This window comes from Suncus etruscus, chromosome 9 (assembly GCF_024139225.1).
Source record: "Suncus etruscus isolate mSunEtr1 chromosome 9, mSunEtr1.pri.cur, whole genome shotgun sequence".
In the NCBI taxonomy this organism is placed as follows: Eukaryota; Metazoa; Chordata; class Mammalia; order Eulipotyphla; family Soricidae; genus Suncus; species Suncus etruscus.
The window spans coordinates 53,652,397-53,675,183 of record NC_064856.1 but is presented as its reverse complement, the minus strand read 5'-3'; the positions used below and the strand labels follow the sequence as shown (position 1 = coordinate 53,675,183).

The 22,787-nt window shown below is 33.3% G+C and overlaps 2 protein-coding genes across 2 annotated transcripts; one reads left to right on the top strand and one right to left on the bottom strand.

Moving 5' to 3' along the window:
* LOC126018463 (olfactory receptor 52Z1P-like) lies at nucleotides 1–1,020 on the top strand. Its single transcript, XM_049780598.1, has one exon. It carries the CDS (start codon nucleotides 1–3, stop codon nucleotides 1,018–1,020), a length of 1,020 nt encoding a protein of 339 aa, XP_049636555.1.
* An 11,743-nt stretch (nucleotides 1,021–12,763) lies between these two features.
* LOC126018462 (olfactory receptor 51G2-like) lies at nucleotides 12,764–13,723 on the bottom strand. Its single transcript, XM_049780597.1, has one exon. The coding sequence runs from the start codon at nucleotides 13,721–13,723 to the stop codon at nucleotides 12,764–12,766; it is 960 nt and encodes a 319-aa protein (XP_049636554.1).
* Between the last annotated feature and the right edge of the window lie 9,064 nt (nucleotides 13,724–22,787).

Here is a 22,787-nt window from a genome sequence, read left to right as displayed (position 1 = left end):
ATGAATAAATGTTCACTTTACACTTTATTTGTTCTACTAATTTCTGTTTTTCATGTAACAGACCTTGGTCATCTTCACATAAGAACATCCAATTATACAGCTACTCAATTTACTGCTTTCATACTGACTGGTGTCCCAGGATTAGAAGACTTCCAAATCTGGATCTCCATTCCTTTCAGCTTTATGTACCTTCTGGCAGTGGTAGGAAATGGTCTAGTTATGGCAGTGATTGCCTGGGACAGGAGCCTCCATGAACCCATGTATCTCTTTCTGGCCATGCTGGCACTCAATGATGTATTCCTTTGTACTGTCACAGTGCCAAAAATGCTTCTTATCTTCTGGCTGGGGCCCTCTCCATCAACATTTGCTGCCTGTCTCACTCAGATGTTCTTTGTTCATGCTCTTTTCCTCTCTGAATCTGCAGTTCTACTGGCTATGGCTTTTGATCGGTATGTGGCTATCTGTGCGCCACTTCATTATGTAACTCTGCTTACAGGATCTCTTATTGGCAAAGTGGGACTTGCTTTGGTGGCTAGGAGCATGATTGTAGTCATCCCTGGAGTGCTCCTTATTCTCCGGTTGCACTTCTGCAGGAGTAATGTTATCCACCATACTTACTGTGAGAACATGGGCATTGCTAAGTTGGCTTGCAATAGTTTTACTCCTAATAGCATTTATGGACTCACTGCTGCTCTCCTAACCACAGGGTTGGATTTTGTCCTCATCTCCCTATCCTATTGGTTAATTCTGAGAACGGTCTTTCGACTGCCTTCTAAAGAGGCCAGGGCAAAGTCCTTTGGTACTTGTGGGGCTCATATATGTGTAATCTTAATATTCTATACACTTGCCTTCTTTTCCTTTTTTACCCATCGTTTTGGACACCATGTGCCCAGACATACCCTTATCCTCCTGGCAAATCTTTACTTATTAATACCACCTACCATGAATCCCATTGTTTATGGGGTAAAGACAAAAGAGATAAGAATGCGAGTAATAGGGATCTGTTTCCAACTAAAATAACCCAATGTTTATGAAAGAAGTCAAATAGGAATCCAGGGTAGAAAAATATGCCTACATACCATCTATATAATACTAGGCTGATCAATTCTCAAAACATCTAAACTCATGCTATCGTAAAATAGTGACATTTCCAGATGATCTCTACTTGATAATTAAGAAGCAAAGGGAAAATACATAATTTTTCAAAGACCATTAAAGAACATTTTAGGCAATAAAAAGCAGACTATAAAATAATGAGAGATAAAAAGATCTTTTTTGGAATACACAAATGTGCCTTTTATGGAAAATCATAGGGTCATGACCATAGTAGATCCATTAAGTCAAATCTTAGTTTTGATCTAACCTTGTCACTACATACACATGATTCAGAATATAAAAGAAAACTTTAAAAAAGCTATTTAATCGTTAATTTTTAACTACTTTAATGTAAATTTTAATTATTTTATGTAACAAACATCCTTATATTTCTTTATAACTTAAGTAGAAATCCTGTATATTCATTCTTCTCTTTCAAACTAATGTCCCCTCAGTTTACAGGAAATATATGACTCAAAAAATTTTAATACATATGAATACTCAAATATAGTTTTGGACACACAAATTTGCTTTGAAAGTAAGTAAACAAAAGTAGGTTCCTCTGAGAAGATAAAGTTATACCAATATTTTTATTTAGTAGAAATTAAATTTAGCCAGAAAAATTCTAAAGAAATAAAATATTGACAAAAAATCAAGATGATATATTTTGGGCTTGTTGGATGTCTTATATAAATATAATCAGTTTTCCTAGTTTACCTTTTTATATCTCATATTTTTGCTATATATACTTAATATACTTTTGTCATTAATAAACCTTTCTTCCATAATTGTGCATTGTCTCTGTTCTAAACTAAAAAATAGTCAAATCAAAAAGACCTAAAGTAAGTCCTGAAACTACATAATTTAAAATGGTGTCTAATTTAGGAGAGATAGTACTATGTTCACTATGGGTAGGACATTTTCCTTGCCTATATCCACCTGGTTTTATCTCTCACTCTTTAAGGTTGATATTGGAGGGTGTTTGGGTGCCAAACCATATGTTTAGAGTTTTCTCCTGGTTCTGTACTCAAGGGGTGCTAGGTATTAAGTTCTGGCAAACCATATGCATGGTACCATCTCTCTGACTCCATCAGCAGCTCATATGGTTCCTAGGAGTGATCTCTGAAGGCAGAACCAGAAGTAATCCCTTAGTACTACCAGGCATGGCCCCTAAGAAAACTAATAAAAATGTAATGATCATAATGAATATCACATACATTTAAAAATGATCTGATTGTGAGATTGACTTGAATGCTTTGAAAATACTGAAATAGTTATTGCCCTATTTGCAAGTGCATATGACTGTCTTTAAGTTTTATGTAAATCCAAGTATAACACAGCTATATTATTTTAAGAATATATTATTTTATTATTTTAAATTATTATATTGCGTGATGAATTCTATATGGGTGAACATTTTACAGAAATACTTCATATAGAAAAAATAATTTGTATTTTTATGGAAAAGTTAAAATTGATAGGCTATGTGACTATAATTTTCTTGATATAGTTTACCATAAAGACCTTCTATATAATATAGTAGTTACTTTATAATATACATAATAGAAATTTGAAAAGTATTCACGTTTTTTTTACTTTTCCTTCTTTATTTTTTGTTTTTGGGCCACACTCAGGCTCCATTTAGGGATTATTCTTGGCTCTGCATTCAGAAATGACTCCTGGCAGGCTCAAGGGACAATATGGAATGCCAGGAATTGAACATGAGTCTGTCCCTGGTTAACAGCATGTAAGGCAAATGCCTTACCACTTTGCTATAGTTCTGGGCACTTATTCACTTTTTTAAATAAAAAATTGGAATATAAAAGTACATTAATTCTTGAACTTCTAGATATCTTTCTGATTCTTTAAGAAGGCAGTGGATGTTTTTTAAAAGTCAAGTACATATTCAAGAATATATCAAACTTGTAATAAAACACCAAATATTTTAAGCAATATATAAGCATAAATATTATAGTAGATGCTTCATAATACAATTTAGACATAACAAAGAAACCTTGTTTGTTTGTTTTATTTTAGGAGGAAAGTGTATTTTCAGGTAGTTAGGGGCTATATCTATATGTGATTTCTCAATGCTTATTCTTGAATCTGTGCTTAGGAATCATTCCTTGCTGTTTCCAGGGACTATATGTAATGCCAAGGATTGAACCCATGTTAGTCCTATGCAAGATGAGCACCTTCTCTGCTGAGTCCTAAGATGCCTCATTTTTTATGCAAACAACTTGTTTTCGAAGCTTAATCTAGGCTTATTAATATTCTAAACACAAATTATGCCAATTATGTTCCTGCTCTTGATTCATAATACTAACATGCCACCTATTTATTCAAGCATTCACATATCATATAATTCATTTTCAACATATTTATTGGAGAGAACAATCTATTCAGAATATGTGGCTCCTATTTGTTTTGTCAAAATTTATTTTATGAGTATAATATAAATCTAATTATAAATATTAAGACCAATTGTAATGGGTAATGTTTTTTGGCATATGTTTGAAAAGCAATTGGTAGTACATTGAATTTAAACCTTATTTTGTGTCATATGGAGGGCAGAAGCTCTAGCATTGCTATTTAGAAGACCATAAATTCTGGAACTCAAGCCTAGGTCTTCTGCATGCAAACTCTGCATATGATTATTAATAACTATCTTTAAAGTTTAAAATTAGGTCACCAAAATCTGCAATATGTAGTTTCAGTATACTTCTGTTAGCAAAATTAAATTACAAAAAAATTTAATTGAAGGTTACAAGAACAAAGAAAGATATGTTCAGCATATACATATTAATTTTTTTATATTTGCAGTTTTCATTTTGAAAATAAGTTTACATAGTTAAATTATTTACATAAACATATTTATATTGTAATGTTTGCATGCACATATTTTATCATAATTTTTATTTTACTTGTTATATCAAGAATATTATCTAATCTTAATCAGGTCCTATTATTCAGGGTTGATATCTTATGGTCTGTGGGTCAAAATTCTAAAAGATAGGGCAAATATTACTTAAGATAAGAAATTGGGTAAAATGTGGTCATAGAAGCAAGAGAAATACAACATTAATGTAGTTTGCCTTGCATGTTTAATATATGATTTTGAGAGCCTCACTAAGAGTGATTTCTGAGCACAGAACCAGAATAAATTATAAATACCACCTTTGTGGTCAAAATAAAACCAAGGGAAAAAATGGGGGAGTAGAAAAACAGTTGGATATAAGATATCCATAGTACATGAGAATAATATTTAAAATCCTAATTTGTTCAACAATAAAACCTCTTTATTATGTAAAATATAATTCAGATTCATGTGGGCTGATAAAAGTTAAATGTTTACTTTCAAGGATTTGTTTATAATCTCCAAACAGTTTTTCATCCAGTGGAGCAGCAATAGAAAAAGAAGGCAACTAGATCCAAAGTATTATGATCATAAGTCACTCCTATTAATGCTCCATTTCAAATTTAGTGGTCAGTCTTGAACAGATTAAATAGCTAAATATCAACCAAAGGCCATAATCAGGGTCAATAATAATTGAGTTGTTAAAAACATGAACTTCAAAAATGATACAGATGTTAAACCATATCTTCTGGGAAAAGGATCGCTATAAGAATATTATTAATCGTGATCATGGGCAAGTGCAATCAGGGAAGGTAAGACCATAGGGTCATGGATCCTGTACATATAGTATGAAAGATGGTAAGTTTCCTGCTATTTTAATAAAATAGAGGAGTTGGAATGTAATGTAAACTGTATAGACTATGTCCCAAAGACTGACAGATATAATATAGAATATAGACAGGTTATTTGCTGGCTGCCATTAGGATTGCTATCAAACCATAGCCTAATATCATAATTATACTCAATGGAGAATAGAATAATAAGATCAACATTTGTGCCAAATAAAAGAAAACATAGAGAAATTCAGTAACTACTTTTGATTTTTTTCTGATATTTTAATTTTATTTCTGTCATTGGAGTATGCCATTTCATCAATGCTATTATCGTTTTGTTTGTTGAAATTCCTATTTTATAAACGTACTGTTATCTGTGTCTTAAAGCTGCACTCCTGTCCACATTTTACTTCTACCTGATGATTTTGAAAATGCTACACAAGGTAGAACGCAGGCAACTTTTTTTATTTATTAATTTTTATATGTTGGAAGAAAGATACATCCTGTGGTGCTTTGAGGAGCACTTGGTGCCGAGGGCAGATACTCACAAGCAAAGCATGTTATTTGAGACATCTCTTTGTTTTAAATATGTTTTAGTTTTATATTTTGGGAATTTTTTTAACCACATTTGTTAGTACTTAGGAATCACTGCTTGTGGGACCAAATGAGGTCATAGGGATTAAACTTGGGTCAGCAGCATGGAAGACATGTACCTTACCTGCTGTAATATCTCTCCTGCTCCAAACACCACCACCATCATCATCATCATCATTATTATTATTATTATTATTATTATTATTATTATTATTATTTGGGGGGCCACACCCGAGGGCTCAGGGGTTACTCCTGGCTAGGTACTCAGAAATAGCTCCTGAAGGTATGGAGCCAGTAGTTGTTCCCATGACAGTATACTTCATGGTCGGAGAAACCCTGAATCTCTTAGGACAAGGGAATTTCCTTTATTACTTCCCCAATACTTTTTCATTTTTTCCTCTCTTCTTTTTCTTTTTTACTTCTCTTTTCTCTTCATTTTTTTCTTTATTTCACTCTTGTGGTTATTATTTATAATTTGGTGATTCTTTACTGCTAGGTGCTATTTTTTTTGGTAGCTGCTTTTTTTTTTTCTTTTTTCTTTGTCCCCTTCCAGCAGAACCACACAATGTGAATCATCTTGTTCTGCCTCATGAATTGTTGAATTGTGGAGGAAAATAAAAATGAATGGTACCGGGATCAAAAAGCTGTATAAAAATTGAGTGGAATTAAAAAATAATCAGCTGTATGAAAATTGAGTGGAATTAAAAAATGATCCGACATAAACATCAAACCTAAAGTCAACAACAGAACTGATACCCTATCTACAAGCTATACACAGAGGGAAACAGTTTCACTAGTACTCTGGGGGACAAAAGGGAAACATGGGACACATGCTGGGAAAAGGGGTGGAGGAAGGAGGACAACCCTGGTGGTGGGAATGACCCTGATTCTTGTCACTATTCTTGTCACTATGCACCTTAAAGATTTTTTTATTCACTCTTTGGTCACAATAAAAATTATTATATTAAAAAAATTGCTCCTGGCTTGGGAGATCATATGGGATGCCGGGGATTGAACCCATGTCCGTCTTGGGTCAGCAGTGCGCAAGGAAAATGCCTACCACTGTGCTACCATTCTGGCCCCACAAACATTATTTTTTTAGAAAATTTCTAGATGTTCCTATATTATATTAACATTTGAGATAATTTTAAGTAATATTGCAGCATAACTTATATGTTGTACATAAGCATGTGCATTTAATATATTGAATTTACTCTAAAATTCAGTTCTGTTCCTTTACAAATGACCTCTTTTTTATAAATTTTATTTTAGTCATAGTGGCTTACATATCATTCACAGCAATATTTTAGGTAATATTAACATTGAATCAGGGAATTTCCACCACTGAATTGTCCTCCCTCCACCTTCGCTCCCATCCTGCCTCCCATCGCCTCCACCCTCACCCCCGGGGCTGCTAGAGTGAGTGGTCCCCTCCATGCCTAGCTTACTACTTAGTGATCTTTCAATTGTTTGGTCATGGTACCTCCATTACATCCCCCTCTAATTGGGAGGCGGGACTAGATAGTTAAGGTTATGTGGTTTGTTTGAAGAAGAGAAAAGTAATAAAATGGGTAAAAATCAAATATGCTGAACATGGCTGTAGTCCTTTTAGAGGCTCTCATCCTCGGTTTGAGAGACGAAGGGGAAAAAGAAGGTGAAAAACCACATCAGTATAAGAAGAACCAAATAAAATATCCAGTGAGCACTACAACAATAAAGATAGGCACCACATACTTGTCATGGACTTGAGAAAAAAAAAAAACATGACAGAGCACAAAACGGAAGAAGAGAAAAGAAGAAAGAAAAAATAAATAAAAATGGAGACAACCAGTTCTATATCCACGCCAAATCAAAGAAATCGACAAAAGCTAGATAGATAAAAAAAATATTATTTTGTTCTCTCTCTCTCTCTCTCTCTCTCTCTCTCTCTCTCTCTCTCTCTCTCTCTCTCTCTCTCTCTCTCTCTCTCTCTCTCTTTCTCCTCTCCTGCATAGGCACAGTAAACATTGGAGTCATTTGAAAAAGAATTCCCTTCTCCACCTCATGGAATTAACTATAGACTCCTTTCTAGTTCATTTACTCTTCCGTTGGTGCTTTTGTGGTGTATGGGAGACTTCTGCTCCATCCTGGGTGGTAAAATCAGGTCTCTGTATCTAGAGATCTCCGTCTCTGCACATGTCAAGGATGGAAGCCATGATTAAGAAAATGAAGGAAATGCTAGCCACCAAATGCAAGAAATCCATGGAAGAACAAATCAGCCAAATTAAAGAAGAGCTGTCAAAAAATATAAGAGATTCCATACAAAGGGAATTACAGGAGTTAAAAGACAATATAACAAGCCATACGAGCAGCATCACACAGTTGGAGAAGCACATTGAAGAACTTGAAGGAAAACTGCAAACAAAAAAAAAAAGACCAAGAAACCAGCAAGGAAATAAAAGGCAAAGCACTGGAAAGAAAAGTCCAGTATCTAATGAACAAGGACAAAAGAAATAACCTAAGAATTGTAGGTATACCAGAAGTGGACAGCCTTACCTAGTTCCTGAGTTTAGTGAAAATGCTTCTAGTTTTTCGCGGAGCTCCACCCTCTCCTGGCCTCAGCCAAGGAAATTCCTTCAGCCAGACCCACTTGGCAGCCTCACTCCACCCTTGGGAGTCCCAGGTTCACTCCGGAGCTCAGGGGGCAGGCTGCACTAGGATACCCCAAGATCCAGGGAATAGACCCAAACTATAGGTTCTAGCCCTTCCCAGTGGCACAGAGTGGGTCAGGTGCAAGGTTCTCAGGGTGCCCACGTGGGGAGGTGGCCGGGTAGCACACTCACCCTGTCGGGAGTCAAGTCCGGGGTCCCTGGGGTCAACCATGGGTGTGGGAAGGTGGCCTAGTGGCAGGCGCACTCACCCTACCTGCAGCTGGGTCGGGGTCCCTGGGTTCAGTTGCAGTGCTTAGGAGAAGCACAGGGGTCTGGTGCCCACGTGGGAGGTGGCTAAGTGGCAGGCACACTCCTCCTGCCTGCAGCTGTGTCGGGTGTCCCTGGGGTCAGGCGCAGGGCTGAGGCAGAGCACGGGGTCCAGCACCCACTTAGGGACATGGCCGAGTGGCAGGAGCACTCACCCTGCCTACACCAGGTCAGGGGTCCCTGGGTTCAGGCACTGGCTGAGGGGGAGCTCAGGGGTCTGGTGCCCACGTGGGGAAGTGGCCTAGTGGCAGGCGCACTCCATAAATGACCTCTTTACTAGATTATTTCTTCCCTTTGTTCAATCGCTAACTTGATAAAAGCTATTAAGATAAAAGCCAATAATTTTGTTTTACTTATTATGTTGCTGTTTTTCTATATGTTACTGGAGTGAAATATTATATGATTTTATTAAGTATAGTAGACGAAAGTCTATTTTTTTCTATTTTTAATGATTCATACACTTTTTGGCATCCTAATTTTCTATCTAATTGAATATTATTTTCAAAATACTCAAAAGTAACTTTATAGATTCAATAATGGATTGGTCAGTAATGTTTACTGACTTTTTAAACTATATAATAATGCCATTAATAATGATCTGGTTGCTATATGTAGTCAACATTAATATTATTTGGTAGAAATTAGTATTCTTAAGATGTAAAGTAGTTAAAATATGTTATAATAAAAAGTTATGTTTATATTTAAGAAAATAGGTAATGTAAATAAAGTATAATTGACCATGATTTAAAGCTTCCAAATATTTTCCTAATATTTTTCATAATGAATTGGTGATATTCAGGGAACTGTGATGTGTCTAGGATTGATCCTAGTTCAGTTACATGCAAGGCACAGACCTTGTAAGACCCCTGTGCTATCTGCCTCAAGAATGACTTTACAGTATGATTTAGACTATGAGAGATATTGTTATGTCATCTTGAAAATTACTGATCCTATTGAAAAGGCATTAAAGAGCATCTAGAAGAATCCTTATACTCTTTTTTACTTCTTAATTTCTCATGTTTGATATAAACCTTTCATCCTTCTTAAACATGCCACCCATACACAGAAAGATTATACCTTTCAGGCTGCTATTTTATCATGGACTTTGTATATGGTAACTTATTTTTGGTGTGAAAAATGTAATATAAAGAGGATTCTATATTAATTGCAAGAAACATTAGATAAATAAAATATGACACTAGTTCATTGTAAACATATCACTTTACCCACTAAGGGATGGTTGTCTTCTATTGATATATACATGTTCAAATAACTTAAAGTTTCAGCTGTTCTAATTTTGGATATAACAAAGAATCTTTGTTGTTAGGAGCAAAATTTACTTACTTAAGATTTAATAAAAATAACAATCTTGTATTTCTATTTTATAATATGCAATTTATAATATTATATATCAATATAGTTATTACTTTTTATATAATTACTCTCAATATCTATACTTTGTGTGCTATGTAAAATTTTGGAATTTATGGTTTCTAATGTTTTTGGTAAGTATTAAACAATTCTAATGATAAAGTCCAAAATCTAGTAGCAAGTCATAGTAATAATTATTATTACTATTTCTTTAGAGATATTGGATCAACCTAGAAATGTTCAGAATATTACTTCTTGCTCTGTATGTAAGAATTAATCCAAGCAGGCTTAGTGGACATTATCAGATGTCAAGGATCAATCTGAGTCAGTCTTTTTTTTTCTTTTTTAGGGCCACATCTGTTTGATGCTCAGAGGTTACTCCTTGCTAAGCACTCAGAAATTGCCCCTGACTTGGGGGGACCATATAGGATGCCGGGGGATCGAACCATGTCCTTCCTTGGCTAGCACTTGCAAGGCAGACACCTTACCTCTAGTGCCACTCCAAGTCAGTCTTAAGGAGGGCAAACAACCTACCTACTCACTATCCTAGCTTTCTGGCCCCACAAATGATGATATAAATTGTCAACAATTTGGCTATCCATTTAGGTATTTCCTTCATTATCTCTATTAATTTTATTTGAACACTTATTACAAAGGTATTCATAAATGAATTTCAGTCCTATAATGTAGAGCATCCTTCACCCACAAACGTTTCCCACCACCAATGTCCCTAGATTCCAACCCAAGTAATTTTTAATAAATAAATAACAGTTTATCTAATTATATATTTTCATTAGCAAAAGAAGCAGATGCATTTTTTGTACAGTAGCAGGTCACTATGTTATGTGTTCTAAAATCTATAGAATAAGAGCTCATTATGTATTTGAAGTATTTATTTAAATATTATTATACATAGTTAAATTCTACTTGCAAATTTAAGTTAGTAAGTAAGCATCATAATGCTTATATTTTATCATTTTATTTTCCAATAATTATATGCTATTTATAATATAGTATTGAATCTTCTAAAATAATTTATTTTTCACTAGGTTTAGTTGAAAATTCCATTGTGAGGTATTAATTTTATTATTCTTCAGAAGCTAATTAGAAGTAGAAACAAAAATATTATTAGGGAAATAGTAAAGTTGAATTAAACTATAGAAATAATAATCTTATGAATATTTCTGATTTATATTTTGATTTAAAATTCACAAAATTTGTGGTATTAATTTTATTATGTATAAAGTATATACATGTCTGGTGATTTATATCCTCAATATTAAATTTAATATCCAATGTAGTAGTTAAATGTAATGTCCAGATCCTTATTCAATAATAGATTGCATTTAATAAAATTATCCATTCAATAACTAAGTTTCACTTTAGACCAAGAAGTACATAAAACTCTTTTAGGTATCATCTATATAAATAGTTGTTTAAATAGCTGCAATAATTAAAGTGAAACTTGTTACTTAGTATTAAAAACAATGCAAATATTTTATACTCCTATTTTTATTACACTCCTCTCTTCACTCTTCACAATAGCCAAAATATGGAATCAACCCAAGTATCCGAGAATAGATGAGTGGGTAAAGAAATTGTGGTACACCTACCTGATAGAATACTACAAAGATGTTAGAAAAATGAAGTCATGAAATTTGCTTATACATGAATGGATATAAAAAATATTATGCTGAGCAGAATGAAGAGAGGGATAAGCATAGAATAATCAGACTCATTTGTGGTATATAAAAATAGATAATATGGTATTAACCCAGAGACAATTAAGACAAGGGACAGGAGAACCCTTTCATGGTAGGAAGCTTGCCACAAATAATGGTTAGTGCAGAGAAGAAATCATTATGACAATGATAATTGGAAAAGATTACTCTGGACAAGTTATGGGTGCTGAAAGAGAGGAAGGGATATGCATGATACCCCTTCAGTAACAATTTTGTAAACTACAGTGTCTAAAAGAAAAAATAAAAGTGAGAGAGAAAGATAGAGAGAAGCAAAATGTCTATTACAGAGTCAGGTAGGGAAGAGGGCAAGGGGGAAGGCAAAAGAGAAATTAAGGGCATTATGGTAGTAGGAAATAAGCACTGGTAAAGGGATAAGTCTTGGATTGTATGGCTGAAACGCAATGGTGAACAAATTTGTAACTATGTATCTCATGGTAATTCAATTAAATAATTTATTTATTTTAAAAAGAGCAATGTAAATAATGAAAGCTATAATGATTTCTTCTGTGAATGTTTTACTTCTTCATTTTGTGTTGTGATTAATGACTTTTAAGTAAGAAAATATTCATATATTTATATGTAAATATATTCAAATTGCAGATTTAAGAGTACTAAAAATTCCATATAATTGAAATAATTATATGTAAACCATGTGTTGTTATTTATATATTTAATGTTAAGTTACAGAATTTAAATTAGTTTCATAGTATACTGTATACTACTATGAAGATCAATCTAAATTAATGCATAAAAACAGGTCTCTATAAATGTTAACTAGAGATTTTCAAAATTAGCCTTTGTTGTTTATAAGATTGAAATTACTTACAAAACTAAGTAAAACAAAAAAGATGTGGAGGCTGCATACCTCTATTCCAGAGAAAACTATTCAAAGAGTAGAATGATTTTATTCAAAAATTGAAGACCCTGTATAAAATTTAAATACATATATTATGCACAAACAAGACAATCTGTTAAATGACATGTATCAAAATACAATTTAAAACTTTCAAGGAGACTTCATATTTAGAAGTCTTAAAAAGTGGTTGGAATTAGATATGTGACAGGTTAGGTGGAATTTATTTCTACCACTTTCAGCATGAACATAACAGATAAGTAGATTCAAGAACATGTTAATCCATTATATTATTCTAATATAAACCAGTTTTACTTTTAGAACTTTTATGTGAAACTAGATTGGCTCAATGTCATTCTCTAAGTAATTTGTTTTGGTAACACTACTGCTAAAAATACCTACACGTAATTCACCATGCATTTACATCATAAGGGAGAGGCAACATTATACTGAAGATCTGCCTATCTCAACGAAGATCCAAATTTTTTAGGGAGAAACAAATGCACCATTCCTTGGCGGATCTGCTTGGTTTTCACACTGTAGATGATTGGGTTAAGTACAGGTGGAATAAATAAGTAGACATGAGCCATAAATATATGGATCAGGGGGGAGGAGTGTTTAGCAAAACGATGAATAATAGATAGTCCAATCATCGGAACATACAAAATGAGTACAGCACAGATGTGAGATGCACATGTGTTGAGTGCCTTAAACCTCCCCTCTCGCGATGAAATCTTTAATACAGAGTGAAGAATAAATACATAAGACACGAAAATACCCAAGCAATCTATTCCCCACAGCACAATAACAACACCCAATCCATATATAACATTGAATTTTATATCAGCACAGGCAAGACGAATGATATCCTGATGCAGACAATAGGAATGAGACAGGATATGAGAACGGCAGAATGGTAAGAAGGAAAGTCGGACCAGGAGTGGAACCAAAGGCAAGGAACTCCTAAGAAGAGATGCAATTCCTATTTTGATGATTAGTCTTGGGGTCAGAATGGTAGCATATCTCAGAGGATAGCAGATAGCCACGTACCGGTCAATTGCCATGGCTAAGAGCACAGATGACTCAGTGAAGGAAAAGGTATGAATTAAAAACATTTGGACTACACATACTTCAAACTGAATTTCCCTGGAAATGGACCATAAAACTCTGAAAAGTGTTATCATTGTGGGTGTGGACATGCACATATCAGTGAGAGAAAGCATGGCCAGGAAGTAGTACATGGGCTCATGGAGCCTGGTATCTGTTCGGACAATATGCAGGATAGTGCAGTTACCCATTATTCCAATAAGACAGAGGAGACAAAAAGGGATAGAAATCAAATGGTGGTATTCCTCATAGCCAAGGATACCTGTAAGATAAAATGTAGAGGACAGAGCGATGCTAGAGTTTAAGGCTGCCATGATGATTGCTGTTAAATCACAATCCAGTTTCACAATAAATCCAGTGTGGAAGGAAATGAGATCAGCATCTATAGCACATACCAAAAATAATTAATGCTCATTATAATGTCATTTAACTCCATATTCACACGAATCCTTTCTTTATCATGTAAACTGATAGTCTCTAAAAATCACTTTTTATAACAAGTAGTGCATATTACCCTCTGTTTTACTAATATAAGCCAAAATTTTTATTTCCTATAATTAGAGAATCCTTCTAAATACATTGTTCAATCAAACGCTCACACAATCATGTATAGACTACTTTTTTCAAATTTGTTCGTTAGGTTTTCAACCATTCTTGACCAGTCTTATCTTAGTGGTTTTAGTTTAACCATTTTTTGTTTTTGTATTTATCTTTGCAGTGTTTTTCAAAAGCTGTTTTTTTTCTTAACCTGAGCTTAATAATATCATTAAATGCTAAAACAAGTACTTGTATAGACATTTGCAAGATGCTAGTATGCATAGTCAATTTTTATTCATTTGTCTCCATATTCTTCTTTAAATGGTGTCAAGAGTCTGCTTCAAAAGACAACTTTGAATAATAATTTCATATATATCAGGATCATAATAACTATAGCAATAAAAATGCATAAGTACAAAATTCAGCATTTTAAAATAATAACAGATTTTGATTATGCACTTATTTTATTTATTTTATTTTGTTTATTTTTTTAACAAGGAAGGATTACCCTTCTAAACTCAAACACATTCAATGCTTAGTATAGCACATCGAAGGTATATCATGTTCTTTACAGTAAGTTCTCTGAAAACATTATAACATAATTACAGGATACACACAAAATTAAATATATCAGCATGATGCAACTATTCAGTACTGCATTCAGTGCATTATTTATGACAGCACAAGGACACAATTCTTATAAATTAACATGGATTATTGTTCTGTTTGTGCTATTTATACCTGTTAGTTGTTTATTTTATTATTATGCAAATGTTATTCTATAATCAATAATATTAGAAATATAATAAGCAAAGTAAAATGGATTTTAGATTATCAGAACATTTTAATTATCTGCAAAATGATAGAGTAGAAAATTATCTTGGCATCTGAATTGACTAATTTATTTTGGCCATACTTGGTGTTGCTTAGGAGGTTACTTCTGACTCTACACTCAGAAATTAGTCCTAGCGATTGCTCAAAGGAGGCCATATGGGATGTAGGGGATTGAATCCCAGTCAGCCACATGCAAGGCAAATGCCTTTCCTATTGTGTTATCTCTCTAGCCCCTATAAATATCTTATAATCAGTTCAAAGAAGGATAAAATTATTGTTTCTACCTAAATACTTCCTCACTTATACTTCCTTGTGGATATGAAACAATTCTGACCAATCAGCTCTACATAACATTATAACTTGTCATTGCCAGCTTAGTATTCTGCTTTCTAAAATGTTTCAAGTACACAAACTTGAAGCAGATTGCTTTCTTTTGTAAATTACTAAATTTTTATCTCCCTATATTGTAAATTTAATTTTGTGACTTTGAAACTTTCAAATCCCACATAATGTCATCCAAGTGCCTTTAATAAATTATGAGTAAATCAAATACTGGGATTTATTTTAAGAGCTCTTCTGATTGATGAATTGATAAGTTTTGAAACATACCTAGAGGTGCTTGAGGTCTGCTTGTGCTCAGGGATCAATTTTGGTGGAGCAGTGGTTTGAACCTGGATTAACTGTATACAAGGAAAGCATCTTAGTGTCCATACTATCTTTCTAGCACAATTGCACAATTTAAAAGAAATATATTATATGTAAATAAAAAAATCTACATATAAATTCTGTTCTTTAATTGGTCATATTAAAATTAAATTTATACCATATATATGCACTCAGGTACTTAATACTTTGCTAATTTCTTCATCCCACTTCATGACCAATACCCCAATATTCTATTTATCCAGACTTGCTTGTATGTCTGATTCTTTTCTCTAAATACATACATATTCAATGTTATATTAATCCTCAAATTTTTGTCATCCCTTCATTTGTGAATTATTTTCCAATTTTTTATTTATAACTCAAATTTAAATAGCTGTTTTTACCTCACTACTTACTCAATTTAGACTATCTCTCTAATATTGTAACTACTTTCTATGAAAAAGTGCCATGTAGTTGAAAGTGGAAAGCCTGCCTGAATAAACTGTTTTAGTCATCTCAATGGTATTCTATTGATATTTTTAAAAAATAATTTTATACAACTTTACACAATCAGATGGTGCTCCCCATCAACTTTATCTATGTTATTTTAGTTCTAGCAATTTCTTAGTTTTTAACTTTGAACAAAAAAACTTAAATCCCCTCTGCTAAAATGCTAAAGTTTCTCTATAAAATGAATATAGGCATCAGTATGATAACATTGTGATATGGGAAATTAACTTTTTTTGGGGGGGTGGTTTAGGGCCACACCCTGTGATGCTCAGGAGTTACTCCTGGCTATGCACTCAGAATCTGCTCTTGGATTGGGTGAACCATATGGGACACCAGGGGATCGAATTGTGGTCTCTCCTAGGTCAATCACTTGCAAGGCAAACCCCTTACCACTGCACATCCGCTCAGCTCCAAATTAACTTGTTGCTGGTGAAATATTTAGCATGGAAGTTAACAAAATTAACTGAATTTATAATAGTAATGATGATGAATATTTCAGTGACAACAAAGATGAAACAATACCAACTGTAATATCAAATATTTGAATTATAATAACTATATAATAGATCTAGGATGTCTCAATATGCTCTCTTAAAATGCAATAATAGTAAAAACAAAAACAGAAAAGGGTATAATATATTGGTGAATTAAACTCAAGACTGGGAAGTAAATTGAATTAGGTTTATCTCTATATTATCTTGTAATTAACACATTCACAAGTGTAAATTACTATAACCACATATGTACTTAATTTTAAGTAAATCTATGAAATTTATAATGTGTGAAAATTATACATTATAAGGAATGGGATGCTTCACAGTGTAGCCAGGTAGTACTCTGAGTGATCACATTAATAAACTGAAATGCCATGTAAATATATTTGTATGTTTTATATATTTAATCTTATCTGTAACTTGTTAATTAGCAACCTTTTGAAGTATAGCACTTAAAACACAGTGAGAAGCTTAACTCATTTTCTTTTGATTCTATAATTTTACATTCATTTCAGGAGTCTTGTGATGTTCACCATTTCCCCATGGAAGTCAAAAGAGTTTGCAAACTATAAATAAAAGTATCAGAACTTTAAAAAATGAGGTTTAGATGAAAATTTTAATTAATTTTATATAAATTATCAGACCAATACTATCCTATTGTCATTCCAATACTATACTAGAATTCTGTTGTATTTCAAAAATAATCCTAATCCTTTATAAATATATTAATGCCTAATAAATATTACCTACCTTAAATTTGAAATAGCATTGACAAGTCATTTTTGAAATGTCTGTCTTGAATGGAATGAGCATAAGAATGAGCCAAAAAACTTTTTTGTGAGTAAATTATTTTCTGTGATGGACCATACTCTGGCTATTGCCTTCTCATTTGACTCTTGAATCCCACTCTAGAATTTCTCTTTTTCTTCCACATTTTTTTTCCAGTCTCTACATATATGGTAAACTATTTCCTCTTGTTAGTCTGTGCTAATTCTCTGTGCAAGAGGCATGGCTAATAAGAGTTTTTCCTATCCTAAGAGATAAATTTCCCAAGGCACATGCATGACAGTGTTTGTAACCCTATCAGTTCCACCATTCAATTCATGGCCCCTTACAAGTTCCTCCTTGGGCTACTACCTCAATGTGGATACAGGGTAAAATTATGATAAATGTGTAAGATTAAAAGTGAAGAATTGTTCAAAAAAGGGGGGGGGCGGTAAGGTGGCACTAGAGGTAAGGTGTCTGCCTTGCAAGCGCTAGCCAAGGAAAGACCATGGTTCGATCCCCCCACATCCCATATGGTCCCCCCAAGCCAGGGGCAATTTCTGAGCACTTAGCCTGGAGTAACCCCTGAGCATCAAATGGGTGTGGCCCCCAAAACAAAAACAAAAAAGTGAGGAATTGTTATGACTTATTGCTGCATGACAAGTAATACCACTTACACATGAATGTATTAAGCAAGCTAATATGAGTACAATTGCTTCCTAAATTATTTATATGTGCAAATGGAAATGAGCTAGATATTTTAATTATATTTTAATTTTTGCAGGAAATAAAGAGCTTCTGTTTAGAAATAACTATTATTCAGACTTGCATAAGTTCGCCAAATAAGATAATGCTACTATTTAAAATGTAAATTAATTCAAAATGTCCTTCATTACTTGTTGATTTTAGTATATACACCACTCATATCCTTAAAAACAATGTATCAGAGGGTATGGATGTTTTATTTTTAACAATGCATTGTTTTGAGATGTATCTGTTAAAATATAATTTATGAAGAAGCTGTCAAATATAGCATAGAATTCTGGTTATGTGTAGCTTTTCCCTGATCTGGATTCATTTTCTAATACCTCAATGTCTTTTAGCCATTTACACTGGGGTTACATGGGTATAATCAAAACCACAGGGATATGCTAGCATATTTTCTCAAGCCCTTATATTTAACACAAACCCAGCTGAATAAAAATCACAAGTGGCTTTTTCAGATATTCTTGATCTCCTTGAAATATTCCCACCTCTAATATATATACACATATATTGAAAAATTATTAAGTCAATTTTAAATATCTAAGTTAATAAATAATAACCGTAATCTCAAATTTTAACTACCAATGTGTTACCCCACCCCCATTCTTCGTGTAACCTTACCTACAAGAAAGATCCTCCCATTTCTGGGAGGGGTCTTGAGGAGGGTACAAAAGGTTTGGCCTGAGGGGCAAGAGGGGATTTGCATGGATGGAGGATGGAGAAGGTAGCAGGAGGAGAGATGGCTGAAAGACAAGTTAGGATGTAGGGCTGGATAAGGATTCATCATAAATGGTCATGATAGGCCACACATGTTGGTGAGGGCAAATAAAGGTGTTATCTCCTGAAAAAGCCTGCCTATGAGTGGATTTTCTCCTCACTGCAACCCTGAACCTGTAGACCCGACAGCTAGTGGGGGTTGAGGCCACGTGGACTGGGACGACAGAGAAAGGCCCCTCCATCCCATCACCATCCAGCTTCATCCAAAGGGCCTCTTTATTATTTTATACTAATGTAGATATTCCCATAAGATTTACTTTTTACTAGTAATTGAACATGAAATGTACAATACATAGTTTAGATATATTTCTACTAGAGGAAAATACTAGTACTACCTTTTTCCTTTATTTTTTTCTAAATAGAACACTATGAGAAGTTTTTGAGCATTCACAGATTAAAATGCATTTTGTATTTAAAGTTTTATTTGAGATGGTTGTGCATAAATAAGTTCAACTTTTAAATGTATAACTGATGCTATTATTTTGTGGTCTTAAGAATTGAGATATTTATATTCACTTACAACTCATTCATTAACCCATGCATTTTTATATTTTATAAAAAATTACTCTAATAATGATGAGGCTGAAGCAAAAGCGCAGTGGTAGGGCATTTGCCTTGGATGCTGCTGATTCAGGAGGAATCTGAGTTCGATCCCCGGCGTCCCATATGGTCATCCAAGCCAGGAACAATTTCTGAGCACATAGCCAGGAGTAACCCCTGAGCACCTCAGGGTGTGGCCCAAAAAGCAAAAAAATAAATAAAAATTATTCTAATTTTCTGTTAGTTTACCTGACATTGTATATTGTTGATAATATTTAATCAACATTTCTGAAAGAAATAATTAGAAGTAAGGACAAGACATTAATTAATAAGGAGCATAAACTATTGAATGAAGACTAAAGAAAATATATACTTTCATAAAATTAATTGATGTAAAAGTTGAAAATATATGAAGATGCACCATACAAGCTTGTATTTTACTTCTGGACTATGATTTAGCTATAAGAAAATAAAATCATAAAGTTTGTTGAGGCATTAATGGAAACTGCAAATATAAGTACAATGTGAATACTAGACTATGAGTGAAATAAAAACAGTGGTGGTCAGTTATATGTACTGTGTGATCATGTGCAAGAATTTGTTTGTCAACACTATAAATATATACCCATTTTGTGTCACCTAAATTATAATAAAAATAAGTTTTAAAATTTTATTGGGGAAGTTTGAAAAAATTCCAATGGGGGAAACGTAGAGAGTAATGGTAGGCTTTTGTGGTGGGAATAGTCATCTCTTCTTGGACCTTTTGGCTAAGATCAAGTGTAGTGGTGAGTATAGTGTCCTCCTAAAGCACAAATATTTATGTTCCTAAAATAATTATATTACAATTTCTAAAATAAAATCAGAAAAAATCATAAAAAGTGGGCTTCATATTCTTATATTTGATTCTCTAACATTATAAGATGGAAATGTCCTTATTATCTGTAATTGAACTTATGTCATGCCATGTATAGTGTTCATAATTATTATTTTTATTTTTACAGCAGCATAAAAGGCACTAAAGCCATACTTGTGATGTTTTAAGTATGCTAGAGCTACTCAATAGCTCTGTGGAGATACGTGGTACTGAGAATTGAATTTAGGTTTGTACACATACTAGTTTGTACTCTAACACTTGAACCTTCCTCCAAGATTATTATTTTTAGTATATAAGCTATGACCTTTAATTCAATGGTTAGTTCACTTTACAAATATTATACTCTCAATAATGAGATAATAACAGTTATTGATTGTCATAGTACATACTTTCAGCATATAATTCTTAAGTACTAAAATATTAAATGCATAAGTTTATTAATTATATTAATAGTATTTAATTTCTATTGAGAACAGAAATATAATGAAAGTTATAAATATTTCTTAGTCTTTTTATTCCTCATTTTAACTTTTTCAAGTGAACCCTTGTGAGCTAAGTGGCCACAATTTTTATATTTTTATATACACTTCTTCAGAATTATATGTCAGATAATTTGGGAGTCATAAAATTGTTTTATATTGAAAAAATTAGATAAAATTTATTATCTCCTGCTTCTAAGTTTTCAACCAGGTGCTAAAAATGAAATATATTTTTAAATTTATATAAAATTATATTACATTACTATGGATTCAAATGCATAAAGCAAGTATCTACACATGACAATATAATAGCTTTAAATCAGAATTTTAGTTGTCTATAAGATTAAAAATCTTTATTAACTGTGATCACTCCCAAGCCATGTTCATGAGTACAAAGAATAACGATGATCAACATTAGGCCATTTTCAGTCCACTGAGTCTAATTCAATGTGAGGGAAAGAGAATGCAGTGCTGCACACTTGGTGGAATTATCCCACTTTATGGTATTATCTGCACTACCCTTGTGATGATCAATGGTCTTCAAATTGCATCTGGTGATGCTTGGAAGATACTGTAATATCTAAAAGCAAACCAGGTCACTACATGCAAAGCATGCTCCTTAGTCCCTGTGTTAGTACTAACTCTCAAAATCAAAATGTCAAAAATATTTGTAAAATCTCAGATAATGGAAAATGTAATAGCCAAATACCTGTAGTACATGCATTGCATGCAAGAGAGCCAAATTTTATCCCTTAGCACCACCTGAATCCTGATCATTGTTAAAGTATAGCTTTCAAGCACTGCCAAAAATGGCAATAAAAAATAAATAAAAACAAAAGAACTAAATGATGTTTGCCTACTACTAAGAATAAACTCACCTTAAAGTGATAAGAAATTAATAACTTTAAATAACTGGATTTATATAATGAGTACTGATAACATTAGGATTAGATTAGAGTTTATAGGGCTTAAATGATATTACAGTAAGGTATATGCCTTGAAATCTACTAATCTAGCTTTGATCTCATACATCCCATATGGTCCCCTGAAAAATGTCTTGCAGTAATTCCTGAGTGCAAAAATAAGAGGAACCACTGAGCATCACCATGTATGGCCCAAAACAAAACAAAACAAAACAGAGTTTACACCAAAAATAATGTAGATTATTTTTGTACATTTTGCATGTTATTTTTTGTACATTTTTATAGATCATTTTTGTATATTTTGTATAAAATGTGGAAGATATATTAACATTTATATAGACAGACTAGGTTCTATAACAAAGATATATGGGTTCATTGTATTCAAGAAAAACTATAGATCATTCAGTTCAAAATAGTGGAAATTTAAAATGTGAGAACATACATGGGAATTATTCCAACATACAAAATATGAAAACATTAAAGATAGCACAATTTAGGGCAGTGTTTACTTTGCACTTAGCCTATATCCAAGGTTCTATCTCCAGCATCCTAAATGATTCCCAAAGACTGCCAGGAGTAAACCCTGAGTGCTGCCTAGTGTGGCTCAAAACCAAAAAAAAAAAAAAAAATGGATAGAGGGACATAAGCGATAGCACAGATGGTAGTGTGTTTGTCTCGAACTTGGGCCAATCTGTGTTCAATCACCAGTATCTCATTTGGTCTCCTGAGCCTGCCAGGAATGATTTCTAGCAGAGAGCCAGGAGTAACCCCTGAGCAAAATTGTGTTGCCCCCCCAAAAAAAGAAAAAACAAATAAAAGAGATAGAGCAGTATTGTGAAGAACATGTTAAGTCTGATGGTATTTTTCCAGTGGTAGTAATTTTTCTTTTCTTTTTTTTTTTTTTTTTTTTGGTGTGGGGATGTTGTGCCACACTAGTCAGTGCTCAGAATTTACTCCTGGCTGGGTGCTCAGAAATTGCTCCTGGCAGGCTTGGGGAATCATATGGGATGATAGGGACTGAACTCATCCATCCTGGGTGGGCTGTGTGCAAGGCCCTACCACTGTGCTATTACTCCAACCCCAGTGTAAGTAATTTAAGAAATATTTACCATACTATTTGCGCTCTACTTACACTCCTTATTCTTGTATTGTTAACTGCTATAAGGATACTGACTCTATAAAGCACTATGAATTTCTATCATTAAGATTTATTCCAGCTTTGCATGAGATTATGC

Coding starts and splice junctions, on each gene's coding strand:
- LOC126018463 (XM_049780598.1), top strand. CDS start 1: ATGAATAAATGTTCACTTTACACTTTATTTGTTCTACTAATTTCTGTT.
- LOC126018462 (XM_049780597.1), bottom strand. CDS start 13,723: ATGGCAGCCTTAAACTCTAGCATCGCTCTGTCCTCTACATTTTATCTT.